The sequence below is a fragment of the Vulpes lagopus genome, chromosome 24 (assembly GCF_018345385.1).
Source record: "Vulpes lagopus strain Blue_001 chromosome 24, ASM1834538v1, whole genome shotgun sequence".
In the NCBI taxonomy this organism is placed as follows: domain Eukaryota; kingdom Metazoa; phylum Chordata; class Mammalia; order Carnivora; family Canidae; genus Vulpes; species Vulpes lagopus.
Genome location: NC_054847.1, coordinates 54,111,388 through 54,139,291, shown reverse-complemented (window position 1 = coordinate 54,139,291; position 27,904 = coordinate 54,111,388). Strand labels below are relative to the sequence as shown.

The 27,904-nt window shown below is 35.8% G+C and overlaps 1 protein-coding gene across 1 annotated transcript; it reads right to left on the bottom strand.

The window, feature by feature from the left end:
- Nucleotides 1–51: 51 nt before the first annotated feature.
- Nucleotides 52–27,904, bottom strand: C24H18orf63 (chromosome 24 C18orf63 homolog). Its single transcript, XM_041739446.1, has 12 exons — nt 27,771–27,904; nt 25,733–25,811; nt 23,263–23,319; nt 20,768–20,879; nt 20,132–20,173; nt 18,569–18,645; nt 12,133–12,242; nt 11,211–11,307; nt 11,013–11,098; nt 9,409–9,592; nt 287–1,306; nt 52–108 (listed from the first exon to the last, which is right to left on the bottom strand). Exons 1-12 carry the CDS (start codon nt 27,902–27,904, stop codon nt 52–54), a joined length of 2,055 nt encoding a protein of 684 aa, XP_041595380.1.

The following is a 27,904-nucleotide window of genomic DNA, read 5'->3' as shown; positions in this document are numbered from 1 at the left end:
ATATATCACCTAAGTTACCTGGTGCATATTTCCTCCCTTCATATCCATGTTCTAAGCTTTAGGAATGATGAGAGATTTCTGAGCTTTTGATTTGTCCACATCATGTATCTGTAATCAGATTGAAGAATCACTTTGTTAAAATTAACTGTATATACTTGCAGCTGTGTTATGGTAGTCATTCTATTTTTGATTATATTTCCAGATGATCTGGGGCAAATCATTTATATCTTTATTTAGGGGTTTTAAAGGCCTACCATATTATAAATACCCCAGATATTTTTTTTACCTTGTTCCTAGAAAAACTGGACTGTCCATAATGGATGGTATTGGAATGAGGTCTCTTTGAAGTTTTTGAAGATTCCTGACACAATTTTCTTTTAGACCTGTGGGATGTTTTGCTTATTATCAATTTGTGGTCATTTACACCAACTTTTATAGTTTCATTTATTGATTGCCGCTGTAGTACTTGGGCATCTTCTGTTTCTGTATCTGATTCAAAAATGTGTGGTTGTTTTTTTATTTTCACTGACTCATGGCCTTTCCCTAAAATTTGTGTTATATGTTTGCTTGTTAAATGTTCTTTTCCATTCACTTGGAAGTCAACAGCACTGTTTATTACACCTATCCTGTTCTTTGACATCTGAAATACTAAACTATTAGACAGGTGTTTACTTTCATTTAAACTCATAGTTGATGATTCTCCATTAGAAGGGGGATGTTTTATATTTTCACAGGACCCAGTGTTTTTTTCTTGTAGAAGTCTAGAAATCTTCTGATTTAAATTTCTAGTATTCATCTGAATGTTATGATTAGATCTTTTTTTAATAGCTGGATCTAAATTCAGTTTGTCATTTTGCATCACGCTAGTTTTAAGTGAAAAAAATTTAGATTCTGTAACAAGCTGTTTTCTTTTTAGATTGCCAGGTTCTAAGATATTTTTGTTCATCTGTAATGATTGATTTTTGAAAAATGGTATAAATTTAGGGACAATATTATTCTGGGAGGTGAAATTTGTGCCTTGAACTTGAATCTTTCCTCTGTTGGGCTTTGGTACTTCCATATGTACTTGGGGTGCCTTGTCAGGTAGGGCTTTCTTTCTGTTCTGAACAGCTTCTTGCTGGAGCTGCAGAGTTGAGGGCACCCAAGGTTTCTTCAGATGGCTGCCTGAAAGCTCCACCTTGTGGTCCACAGCTACTGAACACCATCGAAGATGCTCAGCCAGAGCAGGTCTTGTGGAAGGGGCCTGAGTCAGAGAGGACCTGAACATTTGTTTAGTGGTCACATTAAACGCCTTGGCTTTGTTTTCCTGAAAAGATAGAGATTAGAAAATTTTTTAAATGTAAAAAACGTTCTTAACGGAACAGAAATAACATACAAAATTTCAAAGTAAGAACATAAACACTATAATACATAAAACAGGAAAGAAAAACAAAAAACCAATGAGTCTTCTTGAGGAAACATGAATGCTTCTAATGGCTTGCATCCTTTTTAAGATACCAACCTTTCAAGATATTTTAAAATGAAGATATATTCTATATAAATCAACTATTAAAACTACAATTAGCTACCTACTGTCCTCCAAACAGGTCCATGCTGCTCTCACTCAGAAAAGTCTTTCCCTCTTCTTTACATTCTTTCCCTTTCAACTTCCTAATAAGGATGTGCTATCAGTGTTTGTCTCTCACACACACACAAAAGTAAAGGGTGGCATTCTTATCTTTCAGCATCCATGTTCCATCTCCCTATGTATATACTAGATTCTTTGAAGGTAGGAACCATGATATATTTATTCTTATATACTTCACAATTTTTAAAGATTTTATTTATTTATTTTAGAGAGAGTGTATGAGTGTATAAGCAGAGGAGGGGCAGAGGGGCAGAAGGAGGGAGAGACTCCCAAGTGACTCCTCACTGCCCAAAGTGGGGCACTATGTCATGATCCTGAGATCATGACGTAAGCTGAAACCAAGAGTTGGATGCTCAACTGACTGAGCCACCCAGGTGCCACTATATTTCACATTCTTACATCATTCACACAGTTACTATGAAATACTTGTTCCAAGAAACTAAATGAATGGAAGAGGTGGTTGCATCTATACCAGACCTTTAATAAGAATAAGTAGGATATTGACTATAGGGCATTGGCTGGCTGTGTCTCCATCATTTTGTATTCTCACTGCTTAAAAGATTGAGGGTAACTGGTAAGCAATTCAACAAGAATCTGCCAGACTGACTTGTCAGACAGCTCGAAGAGAGCCAAGTATTTACAGCCTTTTTTTTTAATGTGATAATATAGATGAAACATAAAATTACCATTTTAATCATTTTTCAATATACAGTTCAGTGGCATTAAGTACATTCTTCATTGTACTCCTGCTGTATAACCATCACCACTATCATTTCCACAACATTTTCTTCATTTCAAAGAGAAACTCTGTAGTTCTCAACAATTCTGGTTTTCTCTATTTCTCTAGAAACTCTATCCTACTCTCTAGGGTCTATGAACTTTCCCCCTCTAGGTATCCTGTGTAAGTGGAAGAACACAATATCTGTCTTTTTGTGTATGGCTTATTTCACTCAGCATGTTTTCAAGGCTCATCCACGTTGTAGCAGGGGTCAGAATTTCCTTTCTTTCTATGACTGAATAATATTTCATTGTATAGAAATCCCACATTTTGTTGATCCATTCACCTGTCAATGGGAAGTGTTTTTTAAAAATACATATCTATCGAGTCCCAGAACCTGGAAAAAAGTGACATGTGACAATAATCTGAAACATGGGATAGGGAGTTCTATTCTCATCTTCCGGCATCAAACAGAGTCACAACTTGAAACAAAATTTTAAAAAATGCTAGGAATAACGTGCAAACCAGAACAAATCGTTTTCCTTTCTCTACTGCTGGTGGCCTAGTTGTTGAGTCGAGTTAAGAGAAGAGTAGTAGAGAGTTTTGGGGGATAAGAGTTGTAAATAAGCAAAGAAAAAGTGAGTGATCCAGTTATTAAGCAGAATAACTAAAATTTGGTGGTTCTAAACAATAATTAGGTCTCCTGTCTCATGATTCTGGGAGCTGACTTGGCTTAATTCAGAGTCTCTCAGGGATTTGCAGTGAGAGGGACTCTGGGATGGGTGTCACTTCCTCACACATATGATGCTAGATGCTGGCTGTAAACTGGACTTCAGGCAACCCCATCATATGGTCTGGGATCCCAGAGCAAGTGTCCTGAGGGAGATAGCTTCCACTTGACCTAGCCTTGGAAGTCATGCAGCATCACCTCTGTCACAGTCCTGCCCAGACACAAGAGGGAACACAGTCTACCCACCCCCAACCTCGTAATAGCATAAGTGTTGCCACTGATCATAAGGGCATGTGGATAGACAATCTTGTGACCATCTTGAAAAATGGAGTACACATCAGAAAGCATGTTGTGTCTAGCTAGAACCCACGTCATCTCTTATCACCCTCAAGCCTCCAATGTCACAGTATGGTTGGCCTACTAAAGGGCTGAAGCTACACAAAAACCTGATACAGGCTTTAGGAAGGCTTAAAGAGGACATATGGCAGGAGATGAAGGAACCATGGCCCAATGCCTACTCCACACCAACTAACAAGGTGCCACAGCATATCCCTGTGGGTCTGAGTTATCACACAGGCTTAACACAGACCTTCCAAGTATAAATACAGTCTTGCTTCACTTTTACATTTCCAATAACATGCCACCCTAAGCCAGAACTATGTAGAGAAAGGAATTCAGAAAAATGTACTTCTATCATACTTAAGTTGACATAATTCAAAGACACCATAGAGAACAATATTCCTTCTCCCACACCGGCTATTCTCTGGGGAAGTGGGAAGACTCCAAGAAAAATCTTGAATGAGGATTGAGTTGATGCTCAAAATAGATGAGCAGGGCTCACCTCTTGTCTGTAGATTTCTCAAGTTGGAGGTTTATTCATGTCAGTAGAGCAAGGAGACACCTTTCTTTCCTTCCCCATAATTTTCAGAGGGAGGGCACAGAAGACCCAGCCAGGTTTCATGACCCTGAGTAAAGGGACAGAGAGGCTGACTAATGAGTAACAGCTGGCTTATAACCCCCTAGAGATTTGCTAGCCTGAATGAAAAAACATGTATCAAAAAGTGGTTTATCTTAGTTTGATAGGGCTACTGTAACAAGCACTGTAACTGAGGGGCTTAAGCAACAGAAATGTATTGCCTCAAAGTTCTGGAGGCTAAACGTCTGAAATCAAGGTGGTGTTAGGGTTGGGGTCATGAAGAAAGTATCTGTTTCAAGCCTCTCCTCTTGGCTTGTAGTTAGATGGTCATTTTCATATTCACATGATGGTCTCCCTGCACATGTATCTGTCCCCAAATTTCTCCTTTATATAACAGTATCAGTCATACTGGATTAGAGGCCCACTCTATTCCAGTATAACCTGATCTTAATTATAAATGCAATGATCCTGTTTCAAACTAGGTCAAATCCTGACACACTGGGAGTGAGGACTTCAATACATGAATATGGGGCAAGGAGGACACAATTCAATCCATAATAGGGCTTGACATGTACTTCTGAAGACAATAAAGAGGTGATGCGGTTGTTCTTCTGAAGACTCTCTGAATAAGGTAGCTAGAAGAAAACCTTATAAATCATCTTCACCAAGATACCACATGAACAGAGACCACCAACATTAGACCAATCCAGGTCAAGAAACAAATGCCTCCCTCTCCCCTGCATTACTCAGCTGTGAATCTCTGATGGATATTGGTGGACTGGAGAGCAACATTCATTCTACCCTCTCTGTCTAGTGTTTCTTTCTAAACTGGTGTCTGGAAAATAAAATGGACAATTTCTCCTTTGCAGTTAGGGTTCAGGATGCATTTTAGAATCAAGGAATCAGAAGCACTCATTCATTATTTGGAAGGAAGAAGTAAGTGAAAGCCGCACTTCTGCAGTTCCTGCTAAAAAGTTCAATTATGAATGCCTCTGGTTTTTCAGTTGCAGAGTTAGCAGAAGCCAAGTATCAAGCTCACTATCTCTATAGGTGACCAGAAACAGCTTAGGGTACTTATTCTCCTGGACCATATTAGGCAAATACACCAAATGCCCTCACCCTACACTGCCTTTTCCTGTACATATACGCTATCATGGGGAGAACAATTCATTAATTTGAATGAAATTCCACCTCAAAGAGATGTTTTATTAGAAGAGACTAGGTCATCTCAATATATTTAGAGAGATTTTTTTCCATTTCATGAGAAAAGCATTCAAGAATTAAGCCATTTTTGACCCCTGCATTTTATAAACTGTAGCAACTTTTAAATATACCTACTACTTGAAATTCCAGAAGAAAAACTCATTCTAGGTAGATTCATATGAGAACAGAATTACTTGCATTCTGACATAAAACTTACATAGAATGTGTCTAAATATGTTTATGTTCACACAGTTTCATCACCATCTGTTTCAGAAACATACATTCGATGAAAATAACTTCCAAAAGCCTGTCTTGCCCCATAGCCTGTTGATGTATTATTTACTCATTCTTTCAATTTCTAAAATATAGTAGATAGCCCAAAGGGTGAAACTTCCAAGTTTATATTCAAAATTTATAAAAAGACTACAGAAAGAACAGCAGGTGAGATCATAAATAATTCATAGAACTTGAAATACTTAAATGGTCAACAAACCAAAGCTTTATGAAGCCATAACTCAACAAATATCTCGTATCTTACTACATTATTACCATTATTCTGCCAGGTGTCACTGACAAATGTGGCTAAGTTGACTTTTAATTTCTAGACCTTCACAAACAACTTACATAACTTGGAGTACATTAACATAAATTGTAGAGGAAAAGCAAGAGCCTTAACTGATACTTAGATATGAATGAATGTCATTTAATGGAGTCCTAGAATTAAGGTAATGATTAAAAGAAACTTGAGGATTGACCAAAATGACTGATAAAATGTGTTTTCCTTATTAAAATCTGGTTCTGTGTATTACGCCACCTGAATGTTTCTTGATTAAAGTTGAACCAGAATTCAGTTAAGCTTAGATCTAACCACAGGTTTGTAGGAAATAGAAGGTTTAGAATATGTTAACTTCAAACGACATAAAGCCACAGTCAGATATAGAATATGGGACATTCTCTAGGGCAAATGGTCCAGTTTTTCTAGCAAGTAACTAGCATAAATAAAAAGGGAAGGGGGTTTAGACTGTTATAAAAGAGACCTAAGAGGACAATAAAATGAAAATACATGGACTGGGGCAGCCCCGGTGGCGCAGCAGTTTAGTGCTGCCTTCAGCCCGGGGGTGTGATCCTGGAGACCTGGGATGGAGTCCCATATTGGGTTCCCTGTATGGAGCCTGCTTCTCCCTCTGCCTGTGTCTCTACCTCTCTCTCTCTCTCTCTCTGTCTCTATAAATAAATAAAATCTTCAAAAAAATTTAAAAAAAAGATAAAATAATTTTTTTAAAAAAAGAAAATACATGGACTGTGCTTAGATTACGATTTAAACAAAGTTCCTAAATCTTTAAGATATATAGGGAATTAGAATATGAACTGGTATTAGATATTAAGAATTATTGCAAATAATGTTTTTAAAAGCTCCTGTCAGAGATGCATACTAAAGTCTTTACAGATGAAATAACATCATATCTTGGGTTTCTTTTAAAATACTCCAGTATACTCCTCACCTAAAACTATGTCAAAGAAGCGCTAGATGATAGGCATATGAGTTTGTTATACTAATTTCTTTTATGTACCTTTGAGGATTTCTATAAATTAAAAAAAGAAAAATAGTTTGGTTAAGCATTCCTGCTAATTTTTTTAAAAGTCAGTTGAGTTTTAACAAATAGTCTGATCAATCTATTTTTCACTTTTTAAACTTAAGCTTTTTAGACTGCATGAATCTCATAGTTTACACATGGTATAGCAGTAGTAGGAACTAACAGTTACTGAGAGCTCACTAAGTACAAGGGACTGTTATTATCTAATCCTAAAACAAAAAACCAAAACACCCTGTGAAGTACTGTAAAGGAACTGGTCACATGCTACTCATATCCCCTTCATAAAAGGGCTACTGCCCCCACTGCTGGGAGTTGGCCCCTGCAAGAACTCCCTAGTTCTAGAAACTTACCTCACCTTAGAACATGCCCGTCCCTGGGTGGCCCAAATCCAATGACAGATGAAGGAATGGGTGTAAAGGCCTGGCTATTTGGACAATGTAAAATCACTATGATGGGCTGTTTTAGCCTTAGAGCTCCTGGAAGATTGGCCAAAGCTTCCTGGTACCCACTTTGCTATTGACTTCTTTTACCCCACCTTCTTCTAGCCTCACCTTCCACAGGTGTTCCAAGTTCAGTCCTCAATAAACATCACCTGCACTAGACTCCAGAGTCAGCTTCCTAGAGAGCTCAATTTGTGACAAATGTTATTACCACTACTACCATGACCTGTTTTACAAGGACACTGAGGCACAAGAAAACCAAATAATTTGCTTAAGATTACACACATAGTAAGCTCTAGAGCTAGAGCTTTTAAACACAGATCTAAACTTTTTCCAATTTTGTGACTGAGAATCTTCCCCTGAGTTTCAGTTCTAATTCTGCAATGTATTTAATTATATGGCTTTGGTTAAATTATTTGGATGCTCTCTGCTTCAGTTTAATTTACAAAAGTGGGAAAACAATTCTTTATTCTTAAGAGTCTGTTTTGAGGATTATGATGAAATAATACACATAAAAGAAGCTGGCACACAGAGGTAATAAAACTGAATAGGATAAATTCTTATTGTTAGGAGCAATACAAAAACCAGATTTTCCAGTTAAGTATTGTTTTACATTTAAGAAGCAAATTTGCACAAGTATATTGTCCAGATTCACTCTTTATAAAACAGTCATGGACTGGAAAAAATAAATATTCAATAAATATGTCCAATAAAAATGAATTATGTAATGACATATTTTCTTCTAAATTCCTCAGATTTGGACTCGGCCAATAACTACTAAAAATGTTATGTCTGGCCAAAACTTTAAGATTCATTATCATAAAGATGTCGATTGGAATTTGTCCACTCACATTTTTTTCTTTTTATTTTAGAGATGTATTTATTCCAGAAAGAGCGAGTGTGTGCATGCAAGGGGGTGAGGGTGGGGGAGCAAAGAGAAAGGGAGAGAGAATCTCCATCACACTCCTTGCTGAGTGCCCAGCCTGATGTGTGGCTCAGTCTCACAACTCTGGAATCATGGCCTGAGCCAAAATCAAGAGTCAGATGCTTAACCCAGTGAGCCACCCAGGTGACCCTCACATTCTTTTAGGAAACGGCCTTGCCTATTGGCTGCCATGTTTTTATACCATTTATACGAAGTGTTCTTGATTCAAGGATACCAAATCCACATGCTGGCTGGTGACAAAGGGGCCTCGCCTGAGAAGATGAATGGGGCCTATCAGATACTGGCCCTGGTGAATTTTATTTGAGGATCATAGAATGACAATTAGCACAGAAGCAGAAGTTGGAAAAACTGCCATGTGCCATAGGCAGTCAATACCATGTGAAACCTGAAATCACTGGAGCAGTGGAAACTATAATAAACAGAGGACACAGTTAAGAAAAAAGATTAAACAGACACAGAAATATTCATATAATTCACATTACATTTCAAACTGCTAAAATTGTTCAACCTTTTGCTTTTACCTTGTATGAAAACACACAACTGTCATTTATAAGAAAAGGTCACTGTTGAAAAATTTAAATTCCTCATTTTTGTTTCTCAAAAACTTCCCTTTCAATTTTATTGTCTATTGACAAAGAAATCTTATTCTAGTGAGTGTGAATATAGGCCAGCATATTTTCTTCATCAGTTTTGCTTAATTGTTGCTACTTCTTTTTTTCATAAGATTTCACTTAGCATATTGTAAGATTTCACTGACAATAAAAATGTTATTGAATGAATTCAATTTCTGTAAATGGAACTATACAAAGGCTTTTTTTAAATCAAGCACACTCAAATGAAGTTGCAGTTCAAAGTAAACTTGAATTTGTATGAGACAAATGTTTCCAAACTATTCTGTAAGATCATTTATTCATTGAAAAATGCTTTTAATGAACACCTATTTTATACTAGGTACTTGGCATAAGAAAATGAACATGATCTCTGCTCTCCAAGAGCTCATGATAAATTAGATCACTAAACAACTATGACTACAATGCCATGTTAAATACAAAAAAGGTAACAAACAGCAGTGACAACTGGTCAAGTACAATAACAAATAGCATTAGGGAAATACTGAACCGACAGAAAATAATTCTAGTACAATGGGTTAGATAGCCCCTCACAGAAAGCAAAAGATCCAAGAGAGGTGCATACTAGATCTTAGAGTGCTCAGAAGGACATGAAATCTCTTACCTGTACATGAGGTTTCATTAGTTCTTGTGTGTAGTAGCATGCCTTAGTTGTCATCTTTATGGGAAAGCCACATATCTGAGGCAATTTAGATTTTAAGTCTGAAAGGAAACTTTTCAACACACCTTCCAAATCTACTCTTGGAAAGAACTGAATGGGCTGACTTCTGATGCAGCTGAGAGGGTATCTGAACACTGTTAAAGAATAGTAGAACATTTTTTTGTACTAAAGAGATGCAATTTTTAAAAAAGATTTATTTATTTATTTTACAGAAAGAGAGAGAGCACATGAACCAGAGGATCAGAGGGAGGAAGAATCTCAAGCAGACTCTGCTGAGTGCAGAGCCTGACACAGGGCTTGATCTCATGACACAGATCACAATCTGAACCGAAACCAGGGGTCGGACACTTAACCGACTACTCTACCCAGGAGCCCCAAGAGATAGGAATTTAAAAAGTATTACAATATTAACTGTTAAAAAGACACACATAACTAAACTATTACACACATAACATATAACTATTTCATATATTGCTTATTTCATATTTTCCAAAGCTAAAAGTATGTTTTATCACAGGGTCTTAATTCATTCTATTTTAACACTCAGTATCAATACTGCTCATTGTGTTGTTATTACAGATTTTTCTATATAGACTGGCAGACTAAGATATTATGAAAATGATTTATAAGAAAGATATTATGACCTTTAGAGGTTACAAAAATAAGTGTTTATAGAAAACAATAAAGAGGTTGCATCTCCAAAAGCTGTAAAAATTCAGTACAAAGAAACAACACACAGTGTATTCAAGCTCCAAAAGCAATTCTTTGAGAAGAGCAGTTGCTTCTTTCTGATGAAAAATACTCTTGACGACTTGGAATAATAATGTCTTTGCCTCTAATGAAAGGGAGTATTTTATCCCTGTCAACATCAATTTTATATTAAGTTTTGGGTTAGGAAGTGTAAAATGCAGAAAGAGAACATTATGGCTCTTCTTCCAATTTGAAACTCCAGCAGAGCTTCAAATCCATACAGAGACTGGAATGTGAAATCAATACTGATTACAATTGAAGAGTTTCACCTGAATACTTTTAATTATTATTAAATTATTTAAAATAATGTTAAGACAGATATTTTCTTAAAGCATTGGGGAGCATTAAGTCCAAGTCAGATCCTCTAAATTTTGCCTGTAAAATTAAATAATCTTCCAAAGAGAAAAATCTTTGTTAAAGACGAATTCTTTTAATTTTACCCTTTCAATGATATCCAAAATACCACTGGAGGGAGCCCTTGGCTAAGGAGAATCATAGGACTATTTTACTGTCTACTAGAAATCCTGTAAACATTTTTCTATCTAAAGTTCCTTTTGTTGCCTAAATTGTTGCAATAGAACTTAAAATAAAAAATATCAAGTTCTTTCTCAAATAAAAATAGAAAAATTCTAAGGAAAACAAAAAATATTCAAGCAGGGGGAGGGGGAGTAGAAGGGAACACAATTTCATTCAGACATAGAGAAGGTTGAAAATGATGACAACACTAGAGCCAGGAGTAAGGATGGATCATGAGGCTGGCAGGGGGCTTCTGTTATAAGTAGTGTGCAAAAGGATACGTGAAGATTCTTTCTCCTATCATTTTGAAGTAGATGCTGCAGTAAATTTTAGTATTTCCACAATCTTCTGGAAGTTTATAGCCATACTAAAAATTAGGAACAAAGATAAAGTTCTTTTGAGAGAAAGCTAAACTAAGATTAAATTATATGAAGCAAAATTAAATAGTTCCTACCATAATACACATTTCTATTTCTTACCAAGTCATCCCAGTGCATCCGGAAATCTTCATATGAGTGAAAAGGACAGTCAGGGGGTGTGGTGTGAAGAATACTTATTATTTGTCCCCTTTTCATACTAAGAAAAATAGGAGTTGATAAAGTATTATGAGCCAGTGTTTGGATATAATTTAACTATGTAATTTAATTTAAAAAAAATACTCAAAAAGATTTAGCAGCCTTCTTTACATAATAAACTAATCATTTGCTACTAGTTCCAAGTACACCATTGTATTAAATCAGAGCCAGAATTGTTAGAAAAAACTAAATTGAATTAATGCAAACAATGTGCCAGTTATAAACAACAAAAACGTTTATTAAGTGTTGCCACACAGAAGTATGCCTGGTAACTCAGACTTTAGGGGGAAGTCTGTTAAGTATTAACTGAATCAGAGTCAAATCTATGTTCCCTATCTACCTCTTCCCTGCTTTGATGATTAAATTATTATGCATATTCTGTTAGTTAATTAAAGTTCTTTTTCCTAAGCAGGTTAAAATTTCATCCCAATAGTCCTATTTATATTAATAACAAGCCATTTTCCCCTAAAGACAGTGCAAACTTAAAACAGCTCCTATCAAATGATAAAGAATCATTAATTATATGTAGCGTTTATAAGGTTTTACTGATATTACTATAATAGTTGTAATTTCATAATTAGATATCTGAAAATTTTACTTTTGTAAAAACTATATTTAATGAAAATATAAGGGTATAATAGAATTGTTTTAGTAATTTAATACAGGAAATTGATGACTTCTGTATGACCTTTTTAAAGTTACAAATTACGTTCAAAAATTCAGTTTCAAAAATTCCTTTATACTTTTGTACACATTGATGCTGAAGCAAAATGAGAGAACTACTACATCTTGGACCTACCTCAGATGCTACAAACTGAAATCTCACCTTGGCAAAACGTAGCACCAGCTGTTTAAAATTGAATGTCCTTCAATGACAGCATTGTTGTTAGTATCAAAATCCTTTATAATACTCTGGGAAATACCAAATTCTCTTAGCTTTAAATAGAAATAAGATTTAATGCATAACTCCTCAAAAGAATTTGTCAAACAAGAAGAAACACATACACAGTCAATTACAGAGTAGTTTTAAAGGCTTAGTTTAAGTTGGAGGTGTATAATACTTTACATAATGTATTTGATGTTTCAGCTCTCCCTACTTCTCTCTATACAACATATCAAGTATTTCATGCCTTCTCTCATTTTCCAACCCCAAACCTCTATCTTCTACTTATTTCAACTGGCTTTCAATATTTTAATTATGTTAATTTATAGGAAGTTGAATTCCTTCTAAAGCAAAGTATTTGCATTTTGTAAGAATAGTATCTTTTTTTTTTTTTTTTAAACTCTCTAGTTTAAAAAAAATGAGTTAGGGAGTTAGGGAATGAGTTAGGGAGTTGTCCCTCTAGTTTGTCTTCGGGAATGAGAGCAGAGAGCTGATACTCTCATGTATTCCTTTTCTATCTTCTGGAATGCTTTTCCTCTGGTCCTCAGGTGACCTATCCACAGGGTATTTAAGCGGATAGTTTACCAATCCTTTTCTACTTACAGTTTCCTCACTCTGTGGGGCATTTTAATACAGAGTCAAAGATAAGGAGGACAAGTCAAAGATAAGTCCTAAGAGGACACTGTTAGGATGAGAAAGAATAGTTCATAAATCCTCATCCCCTTTTAACCTATCATACAGCTTTTGGGAAATAACATTCTAACTTCATTCTCTATTGCTTTTCAATAAATTCCAGCTAAGCTGGCCAATTTTTCTTTTTACTGCCTAGACAAATCATTAGCATTTTATTTTATTTTTTTAAAGATTTTATTTATTTATTTATGAGAGACACACACAGAGAGAGGCAGAGATACAGGCAGAGGGAGAAGCAGGCTCCATGCAGGGATCCTGACGTGGGACTCGATCCAGGGTATCCAGGATCAGGCCCTGGGCTGAAGGTGGTGTTAAACCACTGAGCCACCCGGGCTGCCCAGCATTTTAATAATATACTTGCCCTTACTGTGATATATCTGAGTTCTACCAGTAAGAAAGAGCCTTATAGGCCTAGAGCTAGAACCATCTCCTCTACATTCAGTGACAGATCTTTCTCTGAAATCTTACAGCATTTATTAAGACTAATGGAAATGAGGCAGCACAGCAGAAAAACATAAATGCAAAAATACAAAGATAAGAACTGCTGGTTATGTTGTGAGGTAAGAGAACAAAGACAGTAAGAATGAATAAGGATTTATATTGTCCTGTACACTGGAGGATAAATCTTGCCCTGTGACATAGTGTGCTTAAAAGCTCAATGGTCTAATCTGTGACCTAAGAAAAGGATGCTCAGTGCTGGGATGGCTATGAATGTCAGGAAAGACTGACTGCAGGTGAATAAATATATTATTTGAGAGAAAACAACCAAAGATTGAATTCAGAGAGGGTAGGTTTTATGTCCAAATGTTCAAAAGTTTATGAGTTCTCTTATACACCCACTTACATAGCTTTAGTTTATATCCTTCTGGCTATTTTCAACACTATTCAGAGACTAAAGCAAATTGCTGCAGAGATCTCCATGGTACCAGCCTTTAAAGTCTCTATCAGCTTTTCTCAACCTGGATATTTTTGAAGACTGGCTATCCACGTGTTCACTATACGCCTCCAAGAGACAGTTAACCTCTTACATTTATTTAACAAATACTTAAAATGTGTCCTTTTCTGAATAGACCTGCACTAACAAGGTACTCAGGAAATATCACTTCTTCCTTATAATGCCAAGCTAAAGGAATTTGGATTTTATTTGCTCCAGGCAATGTTGAGATACTAGAGAACAAAAATAAGACAAAACCTAGACTCTCAAAGAGATCACAAAACTTAATAGGAACAGAAACATGTATGAAACTAATTTTTACAAGAGTCAGAACATGAAAATTGCCGTATCAAAAATTTAGGTAAAGTGAGATTTAGAGGAGCTGATATCAATTATAATTTAGGGAATCAACTACAGAACACTTCTGAAAGAGATTGAGGAAGACACAAAGAGATGGAAAAATATTCCATGCTCATGGATTGGAAGGATTAATATTGTGAAAATGTCAATGCTACCCAGGGCAATTTACACATTTAATGCAATTCCTATCAAAATACCAAAATATCAAAATGGACTTTTCTTCAGAGAGTTGGAACAAATTATCTTAAGATTTGTGTGGAATCAGAAAAGACCCCGAATAGCCAGGGGAATATTAAAAAAGAAAACCATAGCTGGGGGCATCACAATGCCAGATTTCAGGTTGTACTACAAAGCTGTGGTCATCAAAACAGTGTGGTACTGGCACAAAAATAGATACATAGATCAATGGAACAGAATAGAGAATCCAGAAGCAGACCCCCAACTTTATGGTCAACTAATATTCAACAAAGCAGGAAAGACTATCCACTAGAAAAAAGACAGTTTCTTCAATAAATGGTGCTGGGAAAATTGGACATCCACATGCAGAAGAATGAAACTAGACCATTATCTTACACCATACACAAAGATAAACTCAAAATGGATGAAAGATCTAAATGTGATACAAGATTCCATCAAAATCCTAGAGAACACAGGCAACACCCTTTTTGAACTTGGCCACAGTAACTTCTTGCAAGATACATCCATGAAGGCAAGAGAAACAAAAGCAAAAATGAACTATTGGGACCTCATCAAGATAAGAAGCTTTTGCACAGCAAAGGATACAGTCAACAAAACTAAAAGACAACCTACAGAATGGGAGAGAATATTTGCAAATGACGTATCAGATAAAGGGCTAGTTTCCAAAATCTATAAAGAACTTATTAAACTCAACACCAAAGAAACAAACAATCCAATCATGAAATGGGCAAAAGACATGAAGAGAAATCTCACAGAGGAAGACATGGACATGGCCAACATGCACATGAGAAAATGCTCTGCATCACTTGCCATCAGGGAAATACAAATCAAAACCACAATGAGATACCACCTCGCACCAGTGAGAATGGGGAAAATTAACAAGGCAGGAAACCACAAATGTTGGAGAGGATGTGGAGAAAAGGGAACCCTCTTACACTGTTGGTGGGAATGTGAACTGGTGCAGCCACTCTGGAAAACTGTGTGGAGGTTCCTCGAAGAGTTGAAAATAGACCTGCCCTATGACCCAGCAATTGCACTGCTGGGGATTTACCCCAAAGATACAGATGCAGTGAAACGCCAGGACACCTGCACCCCGATGTTTCTAGCAGCAATGTCCACAATAGCCAAACTGTGGAAGGAGCCTCGGTGTCCATCGAAAGATGAATGGATAAAGAAGATGTGGTCTATGTATACAATGGATTATTACTCAGCCATCAGAAACAACAAATACCTACCATTTGCTTCAACGTGGATGGAACTGGAGGGTATTATGCTGAGTGAAATAAGTCAATCGGAGAAGTACAAACATTATATAGTCTCATTCATTTGGGGGAATATAAAAAATACTGAAAGGGAATAAAGGGGAAAGGAGAAAAAATGAGTGGGAAAGATCTGAGAGGGAGACAGAACATGAGAGACTCGGGGATCCCTGGGTGGCGCAGTGATCGCCTGCCTTTGGCCCAGGGCGCGATCCTGGAGATCCGGGATCAAATCCCACGTGGGGCTCCCGGTGCATGGAGCCTGCTTCGCCCTCTGCCTATGTCTCTGCCTCTCTCTCTCTCTCTCTGTGACTATCATAAATAAATAAAATTAAAAAAAAAAAACATGAGAGACTCCTAACTCTGGGAAACGAACAAGGGGTGGTGGAAAGGGCGTTGGGCAGGGGGTTGGGGTGACTGGATGACAGGCACTGAGGGGGGCACTTGATGGGATGAGCACTGGGTGTTATGCTATATGTTGGCAAGATGAACTCCAATAAAAAATAAACAAACATAAAATAAATGAACAGAAAAAGTGTGTATTGAGCATATAATGTTGAGCAGAAGAGAAGGGTGCATCTTCCCCATTTCTGATGTTCGTTTCCATGCTGAGAAAGTTCTAATACATATTCCTGAAGTCTCTCTGCCCTTCCATTCATTCATCCCTAGGCAGATCAGGTGACTTATCTGGTTGGTAAAACTGGGACAGTTCCTTTCCCTTCCTCTTGGGAACTGGTCTGTTGGCACAAAGTAGTACACTGCATTGTCATACTGGGAATCGTGCCTGATCTCTTAAGAGAGCCTGGGGGTTTATTACTCCCACAGGTAGGCAGGGAATCTACCTAATTCTAGGGTTCAGATAGGCCACATTCTCTAATAACTTTTTTTCTAACAATGAACAGGATGACCATTTATCTATTAAAATAATAAAATGGGAGACTAAACTTGAACATTCCTTAGGCAGACAAAACCAGCTAAGCCACATAAATAAAACCTAATCTAGCTCATTCTGTAACACAAATGAAATTTAACTTCAATTATTTCTTGTAAATGCGTCTAAAAATCATAAAACTTATATTGTTTTCCAAAATGGAGTAAGATAATCGCTTTTAACTAATCCCCTGTCATTTGGAAAACCCCATTACTATAACCAATCATTATAAAGATAAAATAGCTCCCACGTATTCATTACATAAGCTGTCCTGCAACAACACCCTTCTGAGTTTCATAACACTGTTGGTTTGAAGACTCTTGGTTCACAGACTATTCTTCTATGTACAATAAACTCCAAAAATACAATTTTAAATGATCTGATTTTATTTTAACATACCCTCCAGTTTATGTATGTTGGGCCAGTATCCCAGTAGGTTAGTTTCCCTTTCACTCTCAGAAGTATCCATTTGGGATCATAAATTATATTCTCATCCTAGTAATAAAGATGGTATTCTCATCTCTATAGGCCTTATTCTTCGTCAGTCTCTAACTGATTCAAAACTATATATATAAAACACAAGTATCATCTGTAGAAAATTCAAAGGGCAGTAAGACATGATGTTAGTCCTTAAGAAGCTTATTATAAATTTGGCATATAAAAATGAGTATAATTCTAAATGTACAAATAAGTGAGCATGATGTAGAACAGAATGAAAGTTTAAAAGAGGCTAGGAGGTCACACTGGCCCCAAGCCTTGCAAAGGTTCCTCATCAGTGCAAGACAGTCATGTCATCCTGCCCATTCCATTTACTGTTATGCAGGTCATTTTCCCTACTGGCTCACACAATTCTTGAGGGCCAGAAAGTAGATCCTATTTATTTTTAACTTGCCTATTGCCTCAACACAGTAGAAATAAAAAAACTAAAGTTAAGGAGAAGTATGAATGGAGTTAGCATTGGATCTGGCCCTTAAAGGATAGGCAGGATATATAGCTAATGGGAGGATCACTTTAGGCAAAGGAGGAATCATCTGTCTTAACATGGACACTACTGATACTTTGGGCTGGATAATCTTGTGTTGGGGTGGAGGTAGGGTTGCTGTCCCATGCACTGTAGGATTTTTTTTAGCAGCATCCCTAGCCTAAAACCACTAAATACCAGTAGCAACACACCCATTCCCCTTTGTCATAACCAAATTTTTCTGTAGACATCACTAAATGGCTCATGGGGAACAAAATAATTCATTTTCTTCTCCACCCTCCTCTACTGAGAACCACTGCCACAGAAGAAGGAAAATAATATTTGAGTTACTATTAATGTATAAGTTTCCATGCTGGATGCTATGAGAATTAGTAAAATAAAAGACCTATTCTACTAAGAAGGGAAAAAGTATTAATGTATATTGTTTTTTACAAATATAAAAAATGCTACCAGAATGCTAATGAAGGGATATTATACTTAGTATGAGCTGAAACAGTCTTTTTAATATTTGGAGGTGAAAGAAGAGGCAGAAGAGGTGAATGCTGAAGCACAGTAGGGTTGTGGAGAGTCTCTACTGTCATCTAAAAAGATTTCTGAGCTAGAGAATACTACGATTAAAGCTGTGTCAGAGGTGCCTGGGTGGCTCAGTCGGATAAGCATCTGCCTTCGGCTCAGGTCATGATCTCAGGGTCCTGGGACTGAGCCCTGCATCAGGCTCCCTGCTCAGTGGGGAGTCTGCTTCTCCCTCTCCCTCTGCCCCTCACCCCTGCTTGTGTTCTCTCTCTCAAATAAATAAAATCTTTAAAATAATTTAAAAATCTGTATTAAACTAACGGAATATTTTCTTTGAGTAAACAGATTTAGAACAGTATCAATATGTCAAGCATTTAATAATATGGATTTTGGTAATAAAACCCTTCTTATCACTCTTCTTGTTAAAAATTAAAGCCTACTAGCATGTTGCTAATAAAGCATACAGTAAGTATAATAAAGTTAATTACAGAAATCAAAATATATGGTACCTCAGGTGGTGGCAATCTGATTGTGTAAGCTTCTATACTTAGACAAACTTGAGTTTCGGTTACATTGATGTCTAATACTGAAAACAAAATATTTAACTGTGATTTTCTGGAATTATTACTTCATTTTATTAAAATTTAGTAACAAAAAACAGCTTTAACTTAAATTTATTCACATTAGAAGCTCAATTAAGAATATGTACTCTTTTCCATTCATGGTAAAATCCAAAAAAAATCACAATATTTGAGAGTCTGCAGATGAGCCAGGTTTGGAACAACACAGATATATGGACATGTATGTGTTGGTGACAGGCATCACAGGGCAAGGCTATAGTAAGAATGAGACATCCCACAGTTGAGAGAAAAATTCAACAAGCAACTTTTAGAAGCCTGATTTCTATTACATATGAAAAATGGAGACTGTGTTCTTATATCAGGAGAGGTGCCATGCCAAGCTCCTAACTCCATAGTCTTTTCATGAAGACCCATCAATATACCAGCAGATATAATACGGATCTCATAAAGCCCCAAGGCTTCTACCTTGCATTCACATAATTAGAATCACTTACATAAGTCAGAAAGTGGTTATCTTGGGAAAGGGTAATACTTGGAAGAAAGCATGAGGGGATCCCTGGGGTACTGGTAATGTTCTGTTTCTTGATTTGAGAAATAGTTATGAGAATATGTTTAGTCTGTGAAAATTCAATGAGCCATACATTTATAATTTGCAAGGTCTGCTATAGAATATTACATTTGGTAAAACTAAAAGAAAATTTCTAACACAAGAGTGAGGAATTTTGCTCTTCTAAACCTTACCTTTAACATCTGACAGTATAGTGTCTTGACAGTTTGGGTATGAAACTGAATTTCTGTAATGAAACTATTTGTTCAGAGCTAGAGCACAATGACTGCCACTGTCGAACTTAAACATAACATTAGGGCAAAGAGTGCAAACAGGCTTCAGCCTGAAAGTCAACTCAAATCAAATAGTTGTGGAGTAAAGGTGCTAGCTCAGGATTTAAGGCTATGCCCAAATTGCGGTGAAAGCTGTACCGTCTGCTATCTGTGGACTACTGTTTTTATGAACAGGTCTACTTGCAAAAAAGGCCATGCTTATCAATGAAAGAATCAGACCACTCTATAAACTGTGTATTTTAGATCTGTCTCTTTAAACAACCTTTTTTTTTTTCTCTCTTTGAAGGAAAAGAAGAATTATGTTCTCATAAGAAATATATCTTTTACTTACGACAGTACTAAAGAATTTTCAATGATATGACTCTGTAAAGTATACAGTGCCTGAAAATTTAACTTCAGAGTGGAAATTGTAATTAAGTAGAGAAATTAAAATTATAGATTTTATTCCTATTAAAAAAATTAAATTTTTTCTCTAATAATTAAGAACATATATTGTGACCCAGAGAGATGTACTGGGTCAAATTGTGATTATAATAATACCTGATTAAATTCTGATAATCATCAATATTGTAACAACCCAACATTCCATAACATTTTAATGACTATAACCATATTAACGTTTTATCTAATGACATATACATTTTTACTTACCAACAGCACTTTGCTTTCCCATTTGAGAAAGAAATTCTCTTCCTTAAAAAATTCATAGGGTATTCCATATTATTATAACTTATAAACCATGGTTGATAAATAAAACTTTTTTATGTTTACTTATCAAAGCAAAGGAAAATACTTTAAAATGTAGTTTTACACAAAGGAATATCTAAAGACAATTCAGAAAAAAAATATGACCACTCAAAAAGTATTTTTTCAATTAAAAAGACAGAAATACCCAATTCTTCCTTCTAATATTTATTTCCTGGCATAAAAATACTTATAAAATGGTCAGACCTCAGTATAAAATCCAGAATAGCCTTTTGGTTCCAACAATTGTTAGTAATTTGTATTTACTTTATTATAATGCTCCATAGCTTATATTTATTCCTTCTTAAACATCAAGTATTACATAATTTAAAAAAATTCTTTGAAAGAAACATCAGGAGGCCTCTGGATATCATCCTAAGTAAAAGATGACATGATGTTACGGACTTGCCTGAGAAGGCTTAATTGGGACTATGCTTTAAAAACTATTCCCTAAAAATAATATATCTTGAAATTTAAAACAGATGCCTAGAATAGAAGTAATCTAGTTTAGAAACCTCCAATGACTGAAAGAGATGAAGTCACCTTGCACCAAGAGATGGCCAGTTTTATTCCAGGCTGGAGCAAGTCTAGACATGAGTGAATATGAAAGGCAATTTTGAAGAATTACAGGAATTACTCTTTGTGGAGCCTCTACCTAAACATATTAAAGAATAAAACATAGGAAAATTTACAGCAATTAGTATATTTCTATAACTCAAAGAAAATGTGTTTAGATCACCATCCAAAAAACTGGGTTATTTTGGATATGAGTTATAGTCATCACTACAGCTAATCCTATCTGATTCTAAAGTTAAAGAAGCATTCAAACGTATTTGCTCTGAAGCCATGAAGACTATCATGTCGCAATAGCCAAATTCTCCCTCCTTATCTTGGACCAATAAGCCTAAATACTTAGAGTTCTTGAGCTAGGTCCCTACACTATACTTTGAATTCTGCTCTGCACAGAGGAAACCAGCCCAGAGCTGTATTAGAATTTTCATTGTTGTTTACTCTAATTCTACATCAGAAAACAAATACTTTCATGGGCACACATGAGACGAGCAGACTATCTCCTCTACCTGTAGTGAATTTTTAAAAATCAAGACTTTTACTTCTGACTAAGAAGAAGTAATACAATCTAGATTTATCCTCCCACTTGAGGTAACTAAAAAACTGAGCAAGTTACAGGAAACAATGGTTTCCAAGACACTGGACATCCAGCAACAAAGAGGAGCAATCCTTAAGAGGAAATCTACAATTACCTCCAGCATGTTGATTAAAGAGCAGTTTCTAGGCTGTGGTGCAGTGAGGAGGAACCCTGGAAGAGCCAGTGGGCTATCTTAGATGAGGAGACAGCTGAGAGCTCAGGAGGCCAAGGGAGCTAGTTTTGGGGGCAAAGTATTAGAGGAGACAGAGCTGCACAGAGAGCAAACTCTTATGACCAGCAGAGTCCCACTTGAGTCATCAGCTGAGCATGGATTAGCACGTGCATGTAAGGAAAATATCCAGGCTAGGGAAAAAAAAACAAGGTTTTCTTCTATACAAACATCCTCACAAATACAGTACAAAAGAAAATGCTGCCACTGCCACTCTTAGCCAGACAGGTAGGAAAATGAGAGGACCAAGGAGAATTATTTCCCAATATTATTCACCCCCCATTTTTGTACCATTTTGGTTCCTGGTCAATTTTCCCAGGATACAAGTAACCAAACTGTTGGCAATGAAGACTAAATCCATTCAATTTGTTTCGTAGATATTTTAATTCAGGATAATATCAATAGGACTTCAAGCAGCAGGATGAAGCCAACCTGCGACACTAACCTCAAACATGAACACAGGGTTTCAGGGCTAAACTGCTGAACAAATCCCAATAACTACCAGCATCTTCCTTAGAAAGCCAAATGGCATTCTCCTTGATTCTGTATTGACTTTCTTCTTGGACTGAAGCATTAACCCAGATACAGAAGAATGTTATCAGCATATATTTAGTTTTGGCATACAAGGAGAACTGTAGGGCAATTCTGTCATCCATAACCATCCTGACCTGGATGCCATTCAGGCCAAAGATGGCGCCACTGACCACTGCAGCTAAAGTCAGGGCCAAATTTTTATCACGTTTTGATATAACAGGTAGATAGAAAATAAGGATAAAGTAGCTTAACAATACCATCAACCAGTGTGACCCAATTAACATTCATAGACTACTTGACACAAAAGTAGAATACACATTGTTTGTAAGTAGACCAGGGATATTTAACAAGGAAGACCATAAAACAAATTTCAATAAATTAAAAAAAGGTTCAAGTTATACAAAACATGTTCTCTAGCCACAATTATAATAGAAAACAGTAATAGAAGGATCCCTGGAAAATCTGAATATGTGAAAACTACATAACACACTTATACTAACCCATAGTTCAAAGGGGAATTAGAAAGCATTTTGAACTGAGGAAAATCAAAACAAAACAAATACTTAGGAGGAAATTAATAGTAATGACCAAAATGAAAAGCAATGAGATACAAAATAGTACCTACCAAACCAAAAGCTTATTTTTTTGTAATCAATAAACTTGCTAAGCCTCTAGCAAGACAGATTAGGGAGAAAAAAACAAAACAGTCACAACATGACGGATATCAGGAATGACAAGTGACATGACTATAAATTCTACAGCAAAGGAAATTAAAAGGAGTATTATAAGCAACTTTATGTCAACCTATTTAACAAGTAGATGAAATGGACACATCCCTTGAAAGAGATAATTTGAATAGTTCTATTATCTATTAAAGACATTGAAATTGTAGTCAAAAACCTTCCCATAAGGAAAATGTCAGGCCCAGATAATTTAATTAGTGAATTTTATCAAGTATTTATGCAAGAAATAAAAATTCTGTACTAACTCCAGAAACTAAAAAGGTGGACTCTTTTACATGCAAAGCATTAACTTATAAGAAAGATATTTTTTGTTTGCTGACAAAAGAAGTTGAATACAAAGTCACTATAAATAGTATTTGGAATTATTATTCTTTTAAAAACTTACTTTAGCTCCACATTTTTCAATATAGGCATTAAGTTTTCCAGCTTTATAAAATGGTATCTGTAACAACAAAACAACAAAAAGCCACAATTATAAAAACTTAACACAAATATATTACTAAACAATGCAATACATAAAGAATTTAAACATTATCTAGAAGCAGACTCATCATCAGCTTGTCATCCTAATGGCTTCTATGCTTTGGAGAAGCAAGTGATAATCATTCTCTCTCTAAAATAGAATCTATGGGTATGTTCTCAAAGTGAGGAAAAGCCTTTCTGAGAGGGACATGAACCTAGAAAAGGAAAAGGCTAATAAATTTCAGATGATATTTAACAACTTTCTTAGTAAACAGTATCTTCCTAGGCATAAGAAAAATGGACATAAATCCAGAGAATATTCAAAAGGCCAAGGTGCTACAATTAATCAGTGACAGAAACAGAAATCAGAGAAGATATTTTTAACCCAACAGACTGGCAGATATGTAAAGGGAGCTGGTAACTGGAGTTTATGAGGATGTGGAAATACAGATTATCTCAATATGCTATTAAAATGCCATCTAATATATATAAGCTTTTCTGAGAGTGATTTAGCATTACCTAGATTATAGTTTAAAATGTACTGCAATCTCACTTCTAGGAATTTAACCCATAGAAACTATCAAATAAAAGTGATATAATTGCAATGAAGCTTTCTGAAGTGTTATAGTAGTACAACTAGAAACTCAGATGTGCACTAGAAAATATTAACTAGTTATACATACAATGAAATATTTCACAGCCTTAACAATTAAGAAGATATATGTATTGGCATAGAACATTCAGGAGAGGCTGTTCAAGGAGAAATTAAAGGCAAGTTTCAAAATAGTATGTAAAAAAATTCCATTTCCTACTTTAAATATTTTCAAAAAAATTTATAGTATGTAATATCTTTGTAAGAAAACAAAACATTTCTAGATGGTTACTTTCCTTTTTTTATTCTTTTTTTTTTTTAATTCTTGCTAAGATTAGGATGCTTGAATTTATAAGAACTGTGAAACAATGACCACCTTGTTCCAAAAGAGGTAGTGGCATTTGCTTGTCCATCAACAGCTTATCTTATTTATTTTTTAAATATTTTATTTATTTATTCATGACAGACACAGAGAAAGAGAGAGAGGCAGAGACACAGGCAGACGGAGAAGCAGGCTCCATGCAGGGAGCCTGATGTGGGACTCGATCCCGGGTCTCCAGGATCACATCCCGGGCCGAAGGTGGCGACACACTGCGGGCCATCAGGGCTGCCCTGCTTATCTTATTTAATAGCAGTAATGTCCACAATAGCCAAACTGTGGAAGGAGCCTCGGTGTCCATCGAAAGATGAATGGATAAAGAAGATGCGGTCTATGTATACAATGGAATATTACTCAGCCGAAATGACAAATACCCACCATTTGCTTCAACGTGGATGGAACTGGAGGGTATTATGCTGAGTGAAATGAGTCAATCGGAGAAGGACAAACATTATATGGTCTCATTCATTTGGGGAATATAAATAATAGTGAAAGGGAATAGAAGGGAAAGGAGAAGAAATGGGTAGGAAATATCAGAAAGGGAGACAGAACATAAAGACTCCTAACTCTGGGAAACGAACTAGGGGTGGTGGAAGGGGAGGAGGGCAGGGGGTGGGGGTGAATGGGTGACGGGTACTGAGGGGGGCACTTGACGGGATGAGCACTGGGTATTAATCTGTATGTTGGCAAATTGAACACCAATAAAAAATAAATTATTAAAAAAAGACAACAAAAATGAGAAAATATAAGATATATACCTATATAACCTACACGAAAAATAAAGGAGCTAAAGATTTTTTTGATGGTTTGTTAGTATTAATAAACGTTCATTTCACTAGATTCTGAAGAATTAAAATCTCAGAAAAAGATTTTCAGAAATATTTTTGACAAAAATCTCAGGATAATATAATTTTTATAAAATTTTTTGGCATTTCATTATCATTCCCAGTGACATACAGCACTGGGAAATACGTTTCTCATTCTAATTTTATTATTTGTAATTTTTTTAAAGTTCTAAATTAAAAAAAAAATTCGATCTAAGTTCTTTAAAAACAATTGGAAAAACGTTGGAATGAGAAACTTCTTCCTTTTATATTAAGTGGAATTCTAAAGAATAAAATACAAAATAATGGTTAAGCCCATGCTATCTTAAAAACATGCTGTAATATTTTTTCATGAGTAGTCTTATATTAGCATTTGTGACAAAAAACTAAATATTAAATTAAAACCACAAAAAATGAATTTTAAACATCAGGTATATCAAAGTTGAAGTCTATAAATGGTTGAGTCAATCTACAACGCAGGTAATTTGGCTTCATAAACTACCTTAAATTAGAGCTATAATTAATATCTGAATTATTGCTTATCAATATTGCTCCCAATAATTAGTAATAATAAGTCTTAAAATTCTAAAATACTAACCGCCATCACTACCCAAATTTGGCTTAATATTCCAGGCACAGGTGATACAAGAATATCTTGGTGCATATATAGCAATTGCCTGTGGGAAATGAAACACAGAATTTTATTTTATTTTATTTATTTTATTTTATTTATTTTTGAAACACATAATTTTAAAGTGGACTTCCCCCTTGATTTTACTTTATCAGAACATTTTGAAAATTGCTTAGTTCTATCTAAAAGTTTACATTGTTTTCTAGGGAAGGAGTGTGTTATTGACTTCTCTCTCTCTCCCCATGCTTAACTTGGTAACGTGAACATTTAGCCTTTCAGCCAAGATTTAAGAATGTTACAAGGTTTCAGAAATTGATATGAAAACTTGTCCCTGCCTCTGAGTTTCCCAATCTCTTTCATCCATAACTTCTTCAGCTGTAACTCCATTTCTGTCCAAATAGAGATTTGAAGATGTCTAAATATTGTTAAGAATCCAGCTTTTCTAACTTCTATTTCTTCTGTTTTCCATTTTTTAAGTAGTGGTCAGGAGGCACTGGAGGCAAGAGTCCAAGGATTCATCTATCAGTGATCAACTACTTCAATGTTAGAACTATTGACTAGATGCTTTTCCTTCAAAAAGGAAATTTTTTCCAAGCCAAAAATAAAAGTGATTTTATTTTAGCATTCAACAGCCAAATGAACTCACAATAAAATCACAATTCAAAATATCAATAGGTTTGTTTCAAAGGTCAATGAAAAGGTGGATAAAACACATGAAAAACTTCAAAATCAACCATCAAGAAAACAAACTGCAAAAAATATGAGAGTGTGTGGCAGGGAGAAGTTCCCTTAAAAAGTAAGATGGGCCAGTTTGTTTCTGGTCAGAACCCTGGCACAGAGCCAGGCACAGTAAGTACTTGGTTTTACAAGGGCTGCCTTTATCTGACACAGCTAAGTCTCTTCTCAACCTGTTCCAGCCTCTTTAGCAGTTACTGGGACAGAGTCAAGACACGTCACTCTGCGGGGATGACTACCTTCAATTTGAGGGTAGTCGACAGAAAATCTCAGGTTTTCCACCTATTTGTTTCCAAAAGAAGTCAGGTAAATGTTCAATAGGTATCAAACTACACCTTAGCACACAGCATACAGGCTCCTGGATGTACTTGAGTGGGAAAATAAACCAGAAGGAAAGTTTTGTAAATAAGAGCAAAATGGGAGGACATTCCAAGAGTGTCTTATTTCTGATTCCTAGCAATCTTATGTTTGTTCCTCTCCAAGAAATTCAGTGACAGATCTAATCTTATCAGGTATTCTAAGAGTCCTTCTTTGAGTGACTCAAACAATTAATTTTTTTTTAATTTTTTTAAATTTATTTATTTACGATAGAGAGAGAGAGAGAGAGAGAGAGAGAGGGGCAGAGACACAGGCAGAGGGAGAAGCAGGCTCCATGCACCGGGAGCCCGACGTGGGACTCGATCCCGGGTCTCCAGGATCGCGCCCTGGGCCAAAGGCAGGCGCCAAACTGCTGCACCACCCAGGAATCCCAAACAATTTAAAGGACAAATACATGGTGGGTCTTCAGCAATCATGAAGTTATACTTCAGACTTCACCCAAGCTGTTTTTCAAAGACTATCCTGGGTCAGACATTTCAAAATAGTTCTTAGAGAAATACTCTTTAGAAATCTTATGTTGACCTGCAAATTAAACTGCATTTTTCTAAAATGTTTATAGTATCTCTTAAAGTGCCCATAAACAGTTGGTATTCAGTGAATATTCATTAATCTCTACCTCTAAGTTTTTGAGAGCCTGATTTATCAATATCCATAAAAGATTTATATTAAAAAGGGTCACAAACATAAAAACTCGTGATATTCAATCTCAAGTATTTTAAGTCCTCCCCTAAATGTAATCCAACATACCTGGCCAGAACAAAACTGAATTTCTTTATTTAAAATCATATACACAGATTAAATGAAAGACTATTTTGTTTTAAAGGAGATACTTCTAAAACAGCTCTTACAGGTCTCAAAAAATTTAGAAAGCCTTACTTATAAAATGTTTTACCTGCACATCTTCATTTGTGTACTCCTAATTTCAGTATCTGCCACCTGATTACTCAATATTATCTTGACAGCACAGAGTCTGTATAAATCTGGAGGTGTGATGAAGAACAGTGATTGCTGTCTAGGATCATTCAT

Excerpts from the sequence above, each read along its gene's own strand:
- C24H18orf63 (XM_041739446.1), bottom strand. The coding sequence starts at position 27,904 with ATGAATGATCCTAGACAGCAATCACTGTTCTTCATCACACCTCCAGAT. Across the intron at positions 23,320-25,732 it reads AAATTTGGGTAGTGATGGCG|ATACCATTTTATAAAGCTGG; the intron begins GTTAGTATTTTA and ends TTGTTGTTACAG. Across the intron at positions 20,174-20,767 it reads TGGCCATCTCTTGGTGCAAG|GAAGAGAATTTCTTTCTCAA; the intron begins GTGACTTCATCT and ends GAATTTTTTAAG.